The following is a 13,063-nucleotide window of genomic DNA, read 5'->3' on the forward strand; positions in this document are numbered from 1 at the left end:
CCTCCCAGCCCCAAGGCCTATACTTTCTAAAATTATTAATAGCTGATAGGATAAATCCTCCAGCTTTACTGTTCTAGATCTGTGGTTCTCAACCTTCCTAATGCTGTGACCTTTTTCTATAGTTCCTCATGCTGTGGTGACCACAAAATTTTTTTGTTGCGACTATATAACTGTAATTTTGCTTTTGTTATGAATCATAAATATCTGTTTCCTGATGGTCTTCGGAGACTCCCATGAAAGTGTTGTTCGACTCGCCAAAGAAGTTTTGACCCACAAGTTGAGAACCACTATTCTAGATTGTCTTGGCTGTCTTTAACCTTTACATTATTCCATTTAAATTTTAGAATGAGTTAGTCAGTTTACACACATATACACACAACCTGCTGGGACTCATTAAGATGAGATTAGATCCATAGATCCCTATGGGGGATCTGATCACTGTATGCATTCAGTTGATATTCTTTCTCAATAGCATTATTTTCAGCAGAGTTTTTGGGTGTCTTTCCCAAGACTCATTCCTAGATGTAACATAACAAGTCATCCCAAAAGCTAGTGGATCTTAATCCATTGGCCTTCTAAATGTTGTCTTATTTGAAACGAAGGTCTCTGCCTATGTCCTTGCTTCTTCTGAAACCAACATAATTATCAAGGATAAGCCCAGGCATCAATAGGTAAGCACCAGTTAGCCTGCTGCAGGATGTCTTTCTGCATGCTGTGAATATGTTGCTCTGATTGGTCGATAAATAAAGCTGCATTGGCCTATGGCAAGGCAGCTTAGAGGCAGGCAGGAAATCCAAGAGAGAAGAGAGGGAGACGCCAGTGCCACCAAAGGAGCAGCAAGGCGCCAGCAGACCAGTAATGCCACAGCCACGTGGCAACTTACAGATTAATAGAAATGGGTAAAGTTATAAGAGCCAGCTAGTGGGCTGGAGAGATGGCTCAGCAGTTAAGAGTACCAGCTGCAATTCCAGAGGACCCAGGTTCAATTCCCAGCACCCACATGGCCACTCACAACTGGCCAGTTCCAGGGGATCTGATACCTTTACACCAATGCACATAAAATGAATTTAAATAAATCATTTAAAAAAATGATCAAGAGAAAAATTTGTGCAACATTAAAAAAAAGAGCTAGCTAGCAAGAAGCCTGCCATAGGCAATACAATTGGTAATTAAGCTAAGCCTCTGAGTGATTATTTTATAAGTGGCTGCAGGACCACAGGGCCAGGTGGGACTGGAGAAACATACGGCTAAATTAGCCATCCTCAACCTTTACCTTATCTTTGTAACTCTGAGAAAATGTTAAAACAGGGGAAAAAAGAACTTAAATACTGCCAGCAGACCAGTGCCTTCCACCCATCTCTCTGGACATCACTAACTCTTAAAGCTCTCTTCTCCACCCGGGTGCTCGCTTTCCTCCTCTCTAATCACTCACAAGAGGCATTCTCCAGGTTTTCTCCCTAGGGCTCTCTCTTCTGTAATGTCCTTATTAGCTGTTGAGAAACCATTTTAAGGTCCATTATTATCATCCTTCGGAGCCAGGCAAGCTTAAGATTTCCTTTTCTTGAGAAGCAAAACAGGAATTTGCTTTCCTTAAACACACACACACACACACACACACACACACACACACACACACACAAACACACCTTCACCCCAGGTTCTTTCCCCAAAGGTGAATGTAGTCACCTTTGCTCTGTCCTTTTCTATATTCCAATAGAACCATTTTACTTCAAAGGTTTTAACTGAGATGAAATTGTCACAAAGGTCCTTGATTCTTCACAATGTTTTGATTCCTAGTCTATATGCAGATTTCTTTCCACAGAAAATGCATGGGCAGTGTTGCAGAGTCAGGGTGTCGGAAAGCTTGCCTATTAAGAGGCCTTGAGTGTTTTTTTTTTTCTTGAGTTTCCTCTACATCGGGTCTAGCTTGTGTTCCAGGACCTAAAGGAGCTGATGTTACAGGACTGAAATGTGTCACATTCATTAGAAGCCGGAACATAAAAACCAAAATATCAATGTACAATTCACAATGAAAAGTGTAACTGTCCAAGGCAATTGCTATTCATTTGTCCATGATATTTCTCCTTGCAGAAAATAAAAATCATGGAATTAAAATATTCTTCAGGAATGTATTTGTTTAAAAAGTGGTTGATTGTGATTCAAATAAGTAATGAACACATAAGGCTTCCAAAGAAAAATTCAACTATTTCCATTACCAGAACCAGTTTCTGCACCTGGGCAAAATTCTCCCTCCTTTAGACATGTAACCTGCCTAATATTTGTATCCCAGAGTTTTCTTGACTGAATTCTTCAGTAGATATATTATTTCTCAGTAACGGAATTCTCAAGAACAGTTCTGACCTTCAAAAACTATTTTACTGTTATTCCCAAATTCTGCAGGACACACACCTACAGACAGAAAGGCTGACACAAATAGCCCCCCAAGGCCAGGCAGCATGTCATAAAACAGATATCCTTAAATCTGGTGAAGAAATGCAGTTCAGCAGAGTCTACCCAGAGAATCTTCTTCCAACTGGATGGCAGCTGGCCTCACCTGTCTCTGCAGCAGGACTCTACTCTCTCAAGAACCGCTCCAGGCCACTACTTCAGGCCAGCATCGACCCAGAAAGCACTCACTGGGGAGGGCAGGGTTCGGTCCTCATTTTATTTCTCCACTCACGGCATTCACTTCTTATACAGCAAAAAAAGAAGAAGCAAAGTGGAAAGTCTGTCCCCTCCGTCCCTCTTGACCTCATTGCAGAGATGAGCTGCCTTGCCAGGTCGTTAGGGCCAGGTCTCCTCGCATCAGGTGGGACCCGGGTTCCAGGGTCGCCGTGCAAGGGCCACTACGAGACCAGAGGGAGTGAAAGCGGCCCGTCACCAACCCGAGGCCGCCATCTCCTCCTCACCCGCGTAGCCGCCAACCTGAGGCCATCGTCGGCCGCTCGCCCCGGGAGCAGCCACCACCCCCGGCCGCTCGTCACCCGGGCAGCGCCGGTCTGGGGCCTCTATTCCCGGCCGCTCGTCCCGGGAGCAGCCGCCAACCCCAGCCGCTCGTCCCGGGAGCAGCCGCCACCCCCGGCCGCTCGTCACCCGGGCAGCGCCGGTCTGGGGCCTCTATTCCCGGCCGCTCGTCCCGGGAGCAGCCGCCACCCCCGGCCGCTCGTCCCGGGAGCAGCCGCCACCCCCCGCCGCTCGTCACCCGGGCAGCGCCGGTCTGGGGCCGCGGACACCACCCAGGCCGCGCCGGCCTCAGCTGGCCAACGTCCTTCCGCTCGGACAGGGCACAGAGTCGGGCTCGCTGCCCTCCGTGCGTCCTCGCCGCGAGGCCAGAGCCCCGGCGTCGCCTCTCGGCCGCGAGCGGTCGTGCGCTCGCGGAACCGGCCGGGGACGCGCAGGGTCTCGGGTCCCAGCCGGAACCTCCCAAAGGCGGGGAGATCGGGGCCGCCCCGCGAGGAGCGCGCGGCCGCGAGGGGCGCTCGGCCGGCCGGGTGGCGCGGGGCGGCGGCGGCGGGGGAGGGGACAGAGGCGGGGCCGGGGCGGGTTGTTGTGGGGCGACTGCGCTACGGCCCGACCGGGGCGGTGATGGCGGCTCCATATTAACACCTCCTCCTCCTCCTCCGCGCTCCCGCCCGCGCCCGTCAGCCGTCTCCCCCTTCCCTGACGCCACCTCTCCCCCTCCTCTACCATGCCCGGCATGATGGAGAAAGGGCCCGAATTACTGGGGAAGAACCGATCGGCCAACGGCGGCGCCAAGAGCCCGGCGGGCGGCGGCGGCGGCGGCTCCTCGGCCAACGGCGGGCTGCACTTCTCGGAGCCCGAGAGCGGCTGCAGCAGCGACGACGAGCACGGGGGTACCTCGCCGCGCTCCCCGCCCCGCCCGCCCGGCCCCCTCCCCGCGCCCTCCTCCCCTCGGAGCCGAGCCGCGGCCGCCGGAACTCCCGGTGCCGCCGCAGCCCCGCGACCCGCGCCTCCCCGCCCCCACCCGGCCGCGGCCTCGCCCGCGCTCCCGCGGCTTGAGAGCCTCCGCCTCGCCTTTCCCCGCGCCTCTCCGAATTTATTATCATTTTACCATATTTCTTGGCATTGCTTTGCAGATGTTGGGATGAGAGTCGGAGCTGAATACCAAGCTCGGATCCCTGAATTCGATCCAGGTAGATATATTTGCTCACAGGAAAACCCCGTCTCTCTCCCTCTTTTTCCCCATGCTTGCTCTGGGGTGGCCGGCATCAGAATGGGGCAGTTACGGATGCAGGTGTGGGGAGCACCGGGAGAGGGCCGGGCCGGGCAGGGCAGGGCAGGGCAGGGCAGGGCATCGCGGGCTGGGAAGCTGAAAGGCTCGCTGGGCAGTGACACAGGGCGTGGGGGTGGATGTGTGCATGGCAAGGTGAACATGGTTCCCTCCCGCGGCACTTGCACGCTGCTGGCATCTCACCGAGGTCGCGGGTCCACGGCCCGGGGAGCGGGGGCTGCAGAGCCGAAGGCTGCAGAAGAGGGCGTACGGGGTGTGTGTGCATGAACCTACCCCAGGTCAGATGCCACACCGACCCACCCGGGGAACCAGGGGCTCAGCCGCGCTCCGGAGGCCCATGCTCCGCAGCCCCGGGCTGCTGTCATCCGCCCCGGCCAAGGGCGAGCCCTGCGACCCCGCGGGCACACGGGATCCTGGCTTTTCTTTCCTTCGCGGCGGTGTGGACCTGGGCGGGGAAACGCCCGCGCCCGACGCCGCCCCTCTGCCCTCCCTCCCCTAGCGCCGACCCGGCCCGGGGGAGCCAGACCGCAGGATAGCGGCCGCGGCTGCCAAGGAGACATTTTCTCCGGAGCAGCCAGGTTCCAGCGCCCTCCGCCAGCGCAGCTTGCGGGCTCCCTCTCTACTTTTCTCCAAACAGGCTCCCCGGCGGTCACGGGATGTGAGGCTGCTCGGGGATTGGGCGAGAGTTCCGCATATGGAGGCGCCCTTGCCGGAGCCTCTGGGCCTGGAGTGCTCGGCTGCTCTAACCTAGCCAGACTCGCCGCCCCGCGGGCTCTGCCCCGCCTGGACCGCCCTCTCACTTTTCCTGCAGTCAGTTTTTGTCCAGAGAGCATTCTAACATCGTTGCGAGAGTCAGCCGTTTGAGTTGTAGTTAGCCATGCACAGGGCTTACTTGTAATTTCACAGGGAAAACAGTCATGTCTGTTTAGTTGTAAGGGTATTCTAGAGGGCTTAGGTCCTTCTCCCCATTAGGACAATGCAATATGTGATATTTACCAGCTAGGAAACAGCCCCTCTCGGGAGGGAGAAGGGTGAAGTAACGAGTTAAAAGCATGACTACGAAGCTTCCTTCAGCTGGTGATTGACATCAGAGTGCTCACCAGATTTGGGTTACCTTCAAAGTGACACAGCTGTTGGGATGCTTTGTTGGAAGACTATCCGTGCCCTCAGTGGTGGGCTTCTAATAGTATTATATATTTTTGTGAAAATTATTCTTTTTGTTGGCATAGCTAGCTAGTGAGTGGGTCTCTTCACATTACGAAGATGCTTCGGGGCTTAGATGTTGGAAAGAACACACCTTCGGCTAAGCACAGACCGAATTTAATTCTCAACTCTTGTTTTTGTTCTCTGAGCAAGTCACTGGCCTTCCCTGGGCTTCCATTTTCCTAGCTGTAAAAAGCGATTGCATGGAGTTCTTGCCAGGATTAAATGACTAGGCATATGGCAGTTACTCAGTGAAGATTAGATTTCATAATTAGGAAGAACGGTTTGGAGCTTTTGCTGGTACTCCTTTTTTTTTTTTTTTTTTTTTTTAATATTGGTGAAGTCATTTCCAGATGGTACTCAGCAGCTGAATTATGTCATAAACACACCTATCTTTCTGTCCAGTTAGGTCGATTTCAGCCAATGTGTGTTTCCCTGGTTGTGTGCGGTGATGAGGGGCTTGCTTGTGTGTACATTAGCACCAAAGAATTTGTCGTTTTAAATATAATTCGTGCAACAAATTTCAAACTGGGAAGAATAGTTCATCTGTTTAGGTGGTCTTACATGCCACTGTTTGCTTGTCCCACCTACATAGAGCATTTGTGAAAGGTGACAAAATGTTTCTAGATTAGAATGTCCGATGTATTTACTCTGACTTGTAATTGGCATTCCTAACAGAATAAGGATATACCTCATATTACTTAAATTCACTTATCTTTTGCTTAACAGTGTAGTCCACGGATACAGTTAAAAGCACTTACTTTGTGTGAATCACTAAGATGCTTTTCTCAAGGAAACGCTGCTTCCTGTGCCTCTCATTGCTGTTTTGCTCTAAGTGTCGTACTATTTTGCAAAGGTTTTATTTCGTGTTTGCTTAGTATAATTAGATGAAAATTTAAGCATTTACTGTGGAAAAGGTAATAGAAGAAAAATTATTAGTTAATGATAGAAATTGAGAAATAGTAAGCTCTCCTTTTCTCCTTCATTACCTCCTTTTGTTTGTTTGTTTGTTTTTTGTTTTTTCAAGACAGGGTCTTTCTACTTAGCCCTGGCTGTCCTGGAACTCAGGGTTAGAGCTAGGGGCCTCAAACTCAGAGATCCGCCTGCCTCTGCCTCTCCAGTACTGGGATTAAAGATGTGCACCCCACCCCTTCCCCCTTAAACCACTATTTTTATGGAAATTATTCACTATAGCCACAGATATAAGTCCCTTGGAAGAAAAATTCCTTAGGTGCTGGGACTATTCTGATGAGAATGTAGGAAAGTAAGTGTTTTAGAAGAGATGATAATGGTGGTGTAGAAATTACACCATAGAGATAGAGATGAGTTACTGTTAGGTATCAGAAACCTGGGACAAATCCGGAGCTGCTAAGTAGTGTGGAGGCTTGGGTTGGAGTTCCTGAAGCTGGGCCGTTAGGGACAGTTTACCTTAAGTGGTCATGCTGATGTCTTCATGATTTACTAACTAGATTCCTGATTGCTATCTTCCGGTTGTAAATCAGTTTATGGGTTGGGGCAGTTTACCTTAAGTGGTCATGCTGATGTCTTTATGATTTACTAACTAGATTCCTGATTGTTATCTTCCAGTTGTAAATCAATTGTTAACTAGTTCTGAAGGTTATCAGTTGTAAATCATTTGTTTTACTAGTTCTTATATGCTGTGCTGCCCCTGGAGAATAGCTTTGCCTGGTGACCATATGCCTTCTAGTCTAGGAGGTACAGTTAGTTACCTGAGATGAACTACCTGACTTCTTCAGGCTTGTTTTCTTGTTCATAAAAGGGAGATTGTTAAGTACATCACCAGATTAAGTGAAAATATGTATGAAGCAGTAATTTGCAGACCCATAAAAGAAGTTTGAAGAGACAAAGAGTGACATATTTTAAGGTTGACATCTCATATTTGTTGCTGAGTTAAATAACTGATGAAGTATGTAATCTTTGGTGTATTAAAATATTAATACTTTGAAACAAAATTATACTCTTTATTTTTAAATTCATCTATTTATAAACATTAATGTGATAGTATCCATTTTATAAAATACATGAATTTTTTTTTGTCTTTGAAGTCATTTTTGTGGATCTTCCCCACAGAATCTCCCATAATATATTTGCATACTTAAAAGTGTATTACTAGGGACTGGGGAGATAGCTCAGTCGTAAGAGCTGTGCTGGTGAGGAGACTTGAATCTGAATCGCCAGCATCTACATAAAAGCCAGAACTAACTGCACATGCCTGTAACCCCAGCCTCGGGAACTGGAGACAGGCAGATAGATCCAGGGAGCTCCCTGGCCAGACAGTCTAACCGTAATGGCAAGCTTTGAGTTCAGTGAGAGATTCTGTCTCTTGGCAATGAGGCAGAAGGCGGTAGAGGAAGAAAGACATGGATATCCTGTTGATGTCTTCCTCTGGCTTTCACAGGGGCTCAGGTACACTGAGACAGACACACAAAGTGCTTGACTGATTGCCTGTCCAACTCCTCTACTTTACCTCCGTCCAACTTTCCATAACATACATCCTAGTGAACATAAAGTTCCGAGTGTTAAGTCTCTTCTGGCTCAAATTAGTGCATAATCAATTAAAACTGCAGTGTTGTGGTTTCCTCAGTAAAGGAGAGCTTTAATGAGAAGCTTGGAACCCTGGGAGTTTTACATTTTTAGGAAATGTTCTCTCTGTAAGATAAGAAACATGTTTGTTTAACGTGAGAGGACATTTACTGCTAGAATGTCGGCTCGTTACAGTCCTCCTTGCATACAGGGTCACAGTTTCCTGGGTTGCACAGAGTGGAGCTGTGAAAGTTCATGACACTCCTCAGATTGCTTCAGAGTGTAAACTTAGGTGCTCTTTATCTGGGTTTGACCATTTAGTGTCTTTCAACTACAGTTGATGATAAGAGGCAAAACCTCAGATATCGGGGAGACCACAGTGTAGCTTAGATTTCAGGTGAGTTTTCAGGCAGGTTATGTTGAGAAAGAACAGGAAACTTAAAAATCTGAAAGCTGAATTCCTTAAAACTCGGGGTGCTGGTGTGATAATGCAATAGACAAAGTGTGTACCCCACAAAGCGTGAGGACCTCAGCTCAGGTTCTTGGCACCACAGAAAGGCCAGGGCTGGTGGTGCATACCAACTTCTGGGAAGGTGAAACAACTCCTGGGGCTCATTGACTAGCCAGCCCAGCTGGAGCAGTGAGTTCTAGGTTTAGTGAGAAATCTTGTCTAAAAAAAAATGTGTGTAGTCAGGTGTGGTAGTGAATACCTTTGATTCTAGCAGAGGCAGGGGATTGCTGGTGAGTTTGAGGTCAACCTGGTCTACAGAGTGGTAGTGAGTTCCAGAACACCTAGGGTTACATAGACAGACCCTGTCTTAGGAAACATAAAAATACAGGAGCCTGACAGAAGACACTCTCTGTTGACCTCTGACCACTACATGATTTGTGTATACACGCACACAGACACATGCATGTGCGCACACACATACCACGTAATTTATTCATGCTTCTATGTCATGAGGAAAGCCTTTACCCCCCCATTTGAAGATATACACCCAGAATATAATATAAAACCTCATTTATAAACAGTTTTTAAGTGTTGAGAGTATCTTAGTCTCATGATCTAAATTCTCAGTTTAGTGTATTTGTTCACTAAAGTCCTTTAATTTCTCAAAGGCAGTCTTGGAAAGTTACAGATTGTTGTTTTTGCATTTTGCACTTGGCTAGAAATCCTGCCTTATTCCTTACACTTTGATTCTCAGTAGTGGTTGATTGTCCCATATGTGTACATTACCAAACTTACCAATTTTATTTTTGAGCAGCTGTGAAGTAGATACTTATATATTCTCTGTTTTTTGTTTTGTTTTGTTTTTTGTTTTTTTTGAGACAGGGTTTTTCTGTGTAGTTTTGGTTCCTATCCTGGATCTTGCTCTGTAGACCAGGCTGGCCTGGAACTCACAGAGATCCGCCTGGCTCTGCCTCCTGAGTGCTGGGATTAAAGGTGTGCGCCTCCACTGCCCGGCTATTCCCTGTTATTATAAATGAGGGAAACTGAGGCATGAGAAGATATCTCCAAGGTGGCACACTTGCTGTGACTGGGAGTCTGAAATCTGTAATCTATACTCTTTCCTGTAAAGGTCTTTATTTCTTGGGCCTAGTTGACAGGTGGTATATAACTGAAAAAGTTGGGGTCCATAACTGGGGAAAGAACACTGAACTGCCAACTTGGACATTCTTGGTTATTAGGCCACTTACATAAACACCTTTATCATCCCACATTAGAAGAACAGTTAGTGTCCTCAAGGAGGATACTGGTTTCTGTCATGTTAGACCCTTAATTACAATATGGAAAATTTTGGGGAGAATCACAACTGGTATTTTAAATGAAGAAAAAATATTCGTTTAAGAGGAGCTATTCAGTGAGACACATCACTTTCTGTAATTCAAGAATGAGTTCCATGGGCTGGAGCGATGGCTCAGTGGAGGTGGGTGCTGGCTACCAAGCATGGGTTCTGTCTCTGCCACACATGGTCCATGGCATGAATACAGCCACAGTACACAAGCTAATGTGAAAAAGTGTTTTTAAAGAAGGAGTTCACGAAAATACATTTATTTATCATGGAGTACTATTAAGACTTGAGACTTAATAGAAGCTTTTATTTGCTGTGTCATGTTCTATTAAGAAAGATTTTTAATGATCTTATTGTCACAATTTCACGCAATGTGTAAAAAGAATCTGTTCCATAGTAAAGAATTGAAGTTAGGCTATTCACTGGGAACATTTGATTTTCTAAGGTAAAGGCTTGGACAGCATTTGTTTCCTTTCCATTGAGTTACTTAACTTTTGCATTTATAAGCTTTTGTTGTTAGTTTTTTTGTTTTGTTTTGTTTTGTTTTGTTTTAACCTGTCAGGCCCACGACTAAGAATTAAAATTCTTAATATTGAAAGTGTTTTGGTTTTGGTGTGTTTGGTTTTCTTTTTAACCTTATTGTTTGGCATTTTGTTTGCTTGCTTGTTTGGTTAGAAGATTTTCACTTACAGAAGCCTGCTTCAAACTCCAGATCCTGCCACCTAATCCTCCACTCATTGTGTCTCACACCCTGCTGGTCCTGGAGTGGATTTGTTTTGAGATAACCCAAGCTGGCCTTGAACTCCCAATCTTCTGCCTCTGCCTCTCAAACAATGGGATTACAGATATGCACCAGTTTTTAAAGAATGGCTCATAAGTTTATTTTCATTGCCTAGGCATCTTAATAAGCTTCTGACGCAGATTTTTTGTGAAGATTTTAAGTTCCTCTTTTTGTCACTTTTTTCTTAAAGACGAAACATAATAGAAAGATTTTGCTTTTAACTATATTTGTGGGGTTGGGGATTTAGCGCAAGGCCCTGGGTTCGGTCCTCAGCTCCAGAAAAAACAAACAAACAAAAAAACTATATTTTTTTGTAGTTGAGCTTTTTCTAATACTTAGATAACCCATTCACCATCCTTAATTTTTCAGATCATAGGTTTAAAATCATATTTTATTAGTATGATTCTTTCAACTAAAAATTCTTAACAAACATTTAGTAGTAGTATATGATAATTCTCCAAAAGTGAAGTAAATAATATGACTGATAACTAACTTCTCTGTGTAGAAATTGTAGTAAGGAATGTCTCTGTTCCAAATACCTTATAATAATCACAGTTTAACCTCAGAATTCTATTATTATTTTATGTGGTTAATTTGAAATTCAGACTGTTAGTGGTAAATAGATATCTGCCTCATGAAAAGCTGTGATCTTAAAACATGGCAGCAGTGCTTAATGTGTTCATAGTTTTAACTAACCTAGGGATTGGGTAGAAGCCAGAAAAAGACTCCTGTTTAATTAAAAGTCTCTACAGGCATGAAGTAGCCCTGGTTAGCTGTGTAGGTTCCATTAATCCGATTCATTTCAACCTACAGTAATAAGACTTGATGTTTTGGACATAGATTATACCATGAGAAATACATAGGAAAGGACAGTGTACTTCTAGACTTAACCAGATCATGTGAAGAAATTGTGTTAACTTTCATGCCTTTGACTTGGAGCACATGTCTTTATAAATATGAAGTGTAATAAAATTAAGTTTGAAAAGGAAAGCTGGCAGACTTGGGAATGAGATAAAATACAAGCCACGAAAGGAGGCACTAGTGTTTTTAAGTCAGAGCAGTCGTGGCCCGTCTAGACACAAGCAGAGCACTGTTGAGGCAGGTATTCTGTGGGGGAAGGGTCAGTTTTGAGTGAATATCCCTACTTCGCATACAGAAACCAGATGAGTTAGCCACCTCTCTGAGGTGACCAGGAGGTGTGGTTGCTGCAGGAAGTCTTCACAGTGGAGCAGAGCTATACAACAGCTTCCTTCCTTCCAAACCTAGGTGATTTCCTGTCCCGTGTAAGTCTTTCCTTTCTGTCTTTGTCCTTCTTTGCAGGTATGATACTAAAACAAATAAAATTTTGCTAGTGTTTACTTGGAATATAAGTAAAAAACTATCATATTCAAAATAATTAATTTTTCCTCAGGTGCTACCAAGTACACAGATAAAGACAATGGAGGGATGCTTGTGTGGTCGCCTTACCACAGTGTCCCAGATGCCAAATGTAAGTTTTTTTCTGAGATTGAGTGTTAAGATGTGTAGGGAATCGGCCTGTTCAAAATATAATTTGCATTTGTTTTTTTAGTCTTTTAGGTTCTCTTAAGAACTGAATTACCTTTGTTTTCTTTTTCTTTTTTTTTTTTTAATGGAAACCTCCATGATATTAGAATGCTTTTCCTTTTGAAAGATAGTAAATTTGATCATTTCAGTTTGTGTCAGGCCCATGAAGAATGCAAAAACCTAGGCTCTGATGGCTTTGCTGCTTAAATCCTCAAGCAGGGGAGGGAGTTACTATGTAGACCACTGCCCAGGCTTTTCCTGTCTATGGAGCAGTAAAAGACATGCCTTCAAACTTCAGAGAGCCCACTCTCATTACCATTTTAAAGAGGGAAGGTGAGAACTGACTTCAGCAGCCATCAGGTCATCTTGTGCTCTCCATTTCTGGACTGAGACCTTCTGGATCCTTGACCACGCACTTCTTGAATCATGTGTGGCTTTAGACTTCAGTGTGATGTAGCGGACCTGAATCCTATGCGGCACATCAGATATAGGAAACATACAGGTAACAACACTAAGATCCCCACCCCTCCATTCAGCTATCAAATTTATGAAATAACAACAGCAGCTACACTAAGCAGCCATTCTAGCAGACATAAAATACGCTTGTCTTTAAAAGTATTTCCTAGCATCATTTGAACGTATGTCTCGTTGTGATTTATTTAGTCTTGAGAAAAATGGCCATGTCCTATCTATCCTGTGCATAGAGTCTAATCATGCTAATCGATGTAATTAAGAGGAAAAAAATGGAAAGTGAATATGTGTCTGCATACTGAGTAATCCCCCTAACTTAAAAGCTTTAGAGTACTAGGTCAAGCTTCACCCACTGTTAAGCTAGGGATCCTGTACCCTGGAGGCTTTCAATAAGAAACGTATACAGAGAACTTGAAAGTAGTTTGCTCATTATCACATGCAGAGGTTTTCATTAATAAAACGGGCATCAGGGTG

At 45.4% G+C, this 13,063-nt stretch overlaps 1 protein-coding gene across 4 annotated transcripts in view; it reads left to right on the top strand.

Annotated features, from left to right (window-relative positions):
- Positions 1–3,506: 3,506 nt before the first annotated feature.
- Rcor3 (REST corepressor 3) overlaps positions 3,507–13,063 on the top strand; it is a 40,545-nt gene continuing 30,988 nt past the window's right edge. For 2 of the 4 annotated variants that reach the window (XM_059280862.1, XM_059280863.1), the window contains exons 1-3: positions 3,507–3,854; positions 4,098–4,154; positions 11,985–12,062. In XM_059280862.1, the coding sequence (XP_059136845.1) occupies positions 3,689–3,854; positions 4,098–4,154; positions 11,985–12,062 (301 nt within the window). In that variant the 5' untranslated portion in view covers positions 3,507–3,688. Of the gene's footprint in view, positions 3,855–4,097; positions 4,155–11,984; positions 12,063–12,444; positions 12,621–13,063 lie in introns of those variants that run through there. The other 2 variants (XM_059280860.1, XM_059280861.1) reach the window with 2 other exon arrangements.

Source organism: Peromyscus eremicus, chromosome 15 (assembly GCF_949786415.1).
Source record: "Peromyscus eremicus chromosome 15, PerEre_H2_v1, whole genome shotgun sequence".
In the NCBI taxonomy this organism is placed as follows: Eukaryota; Metazoa; Chordata; class Mammalia; order Rodentia; family Cricetidae; genus Peromyscus; species Peromyscus eremicus.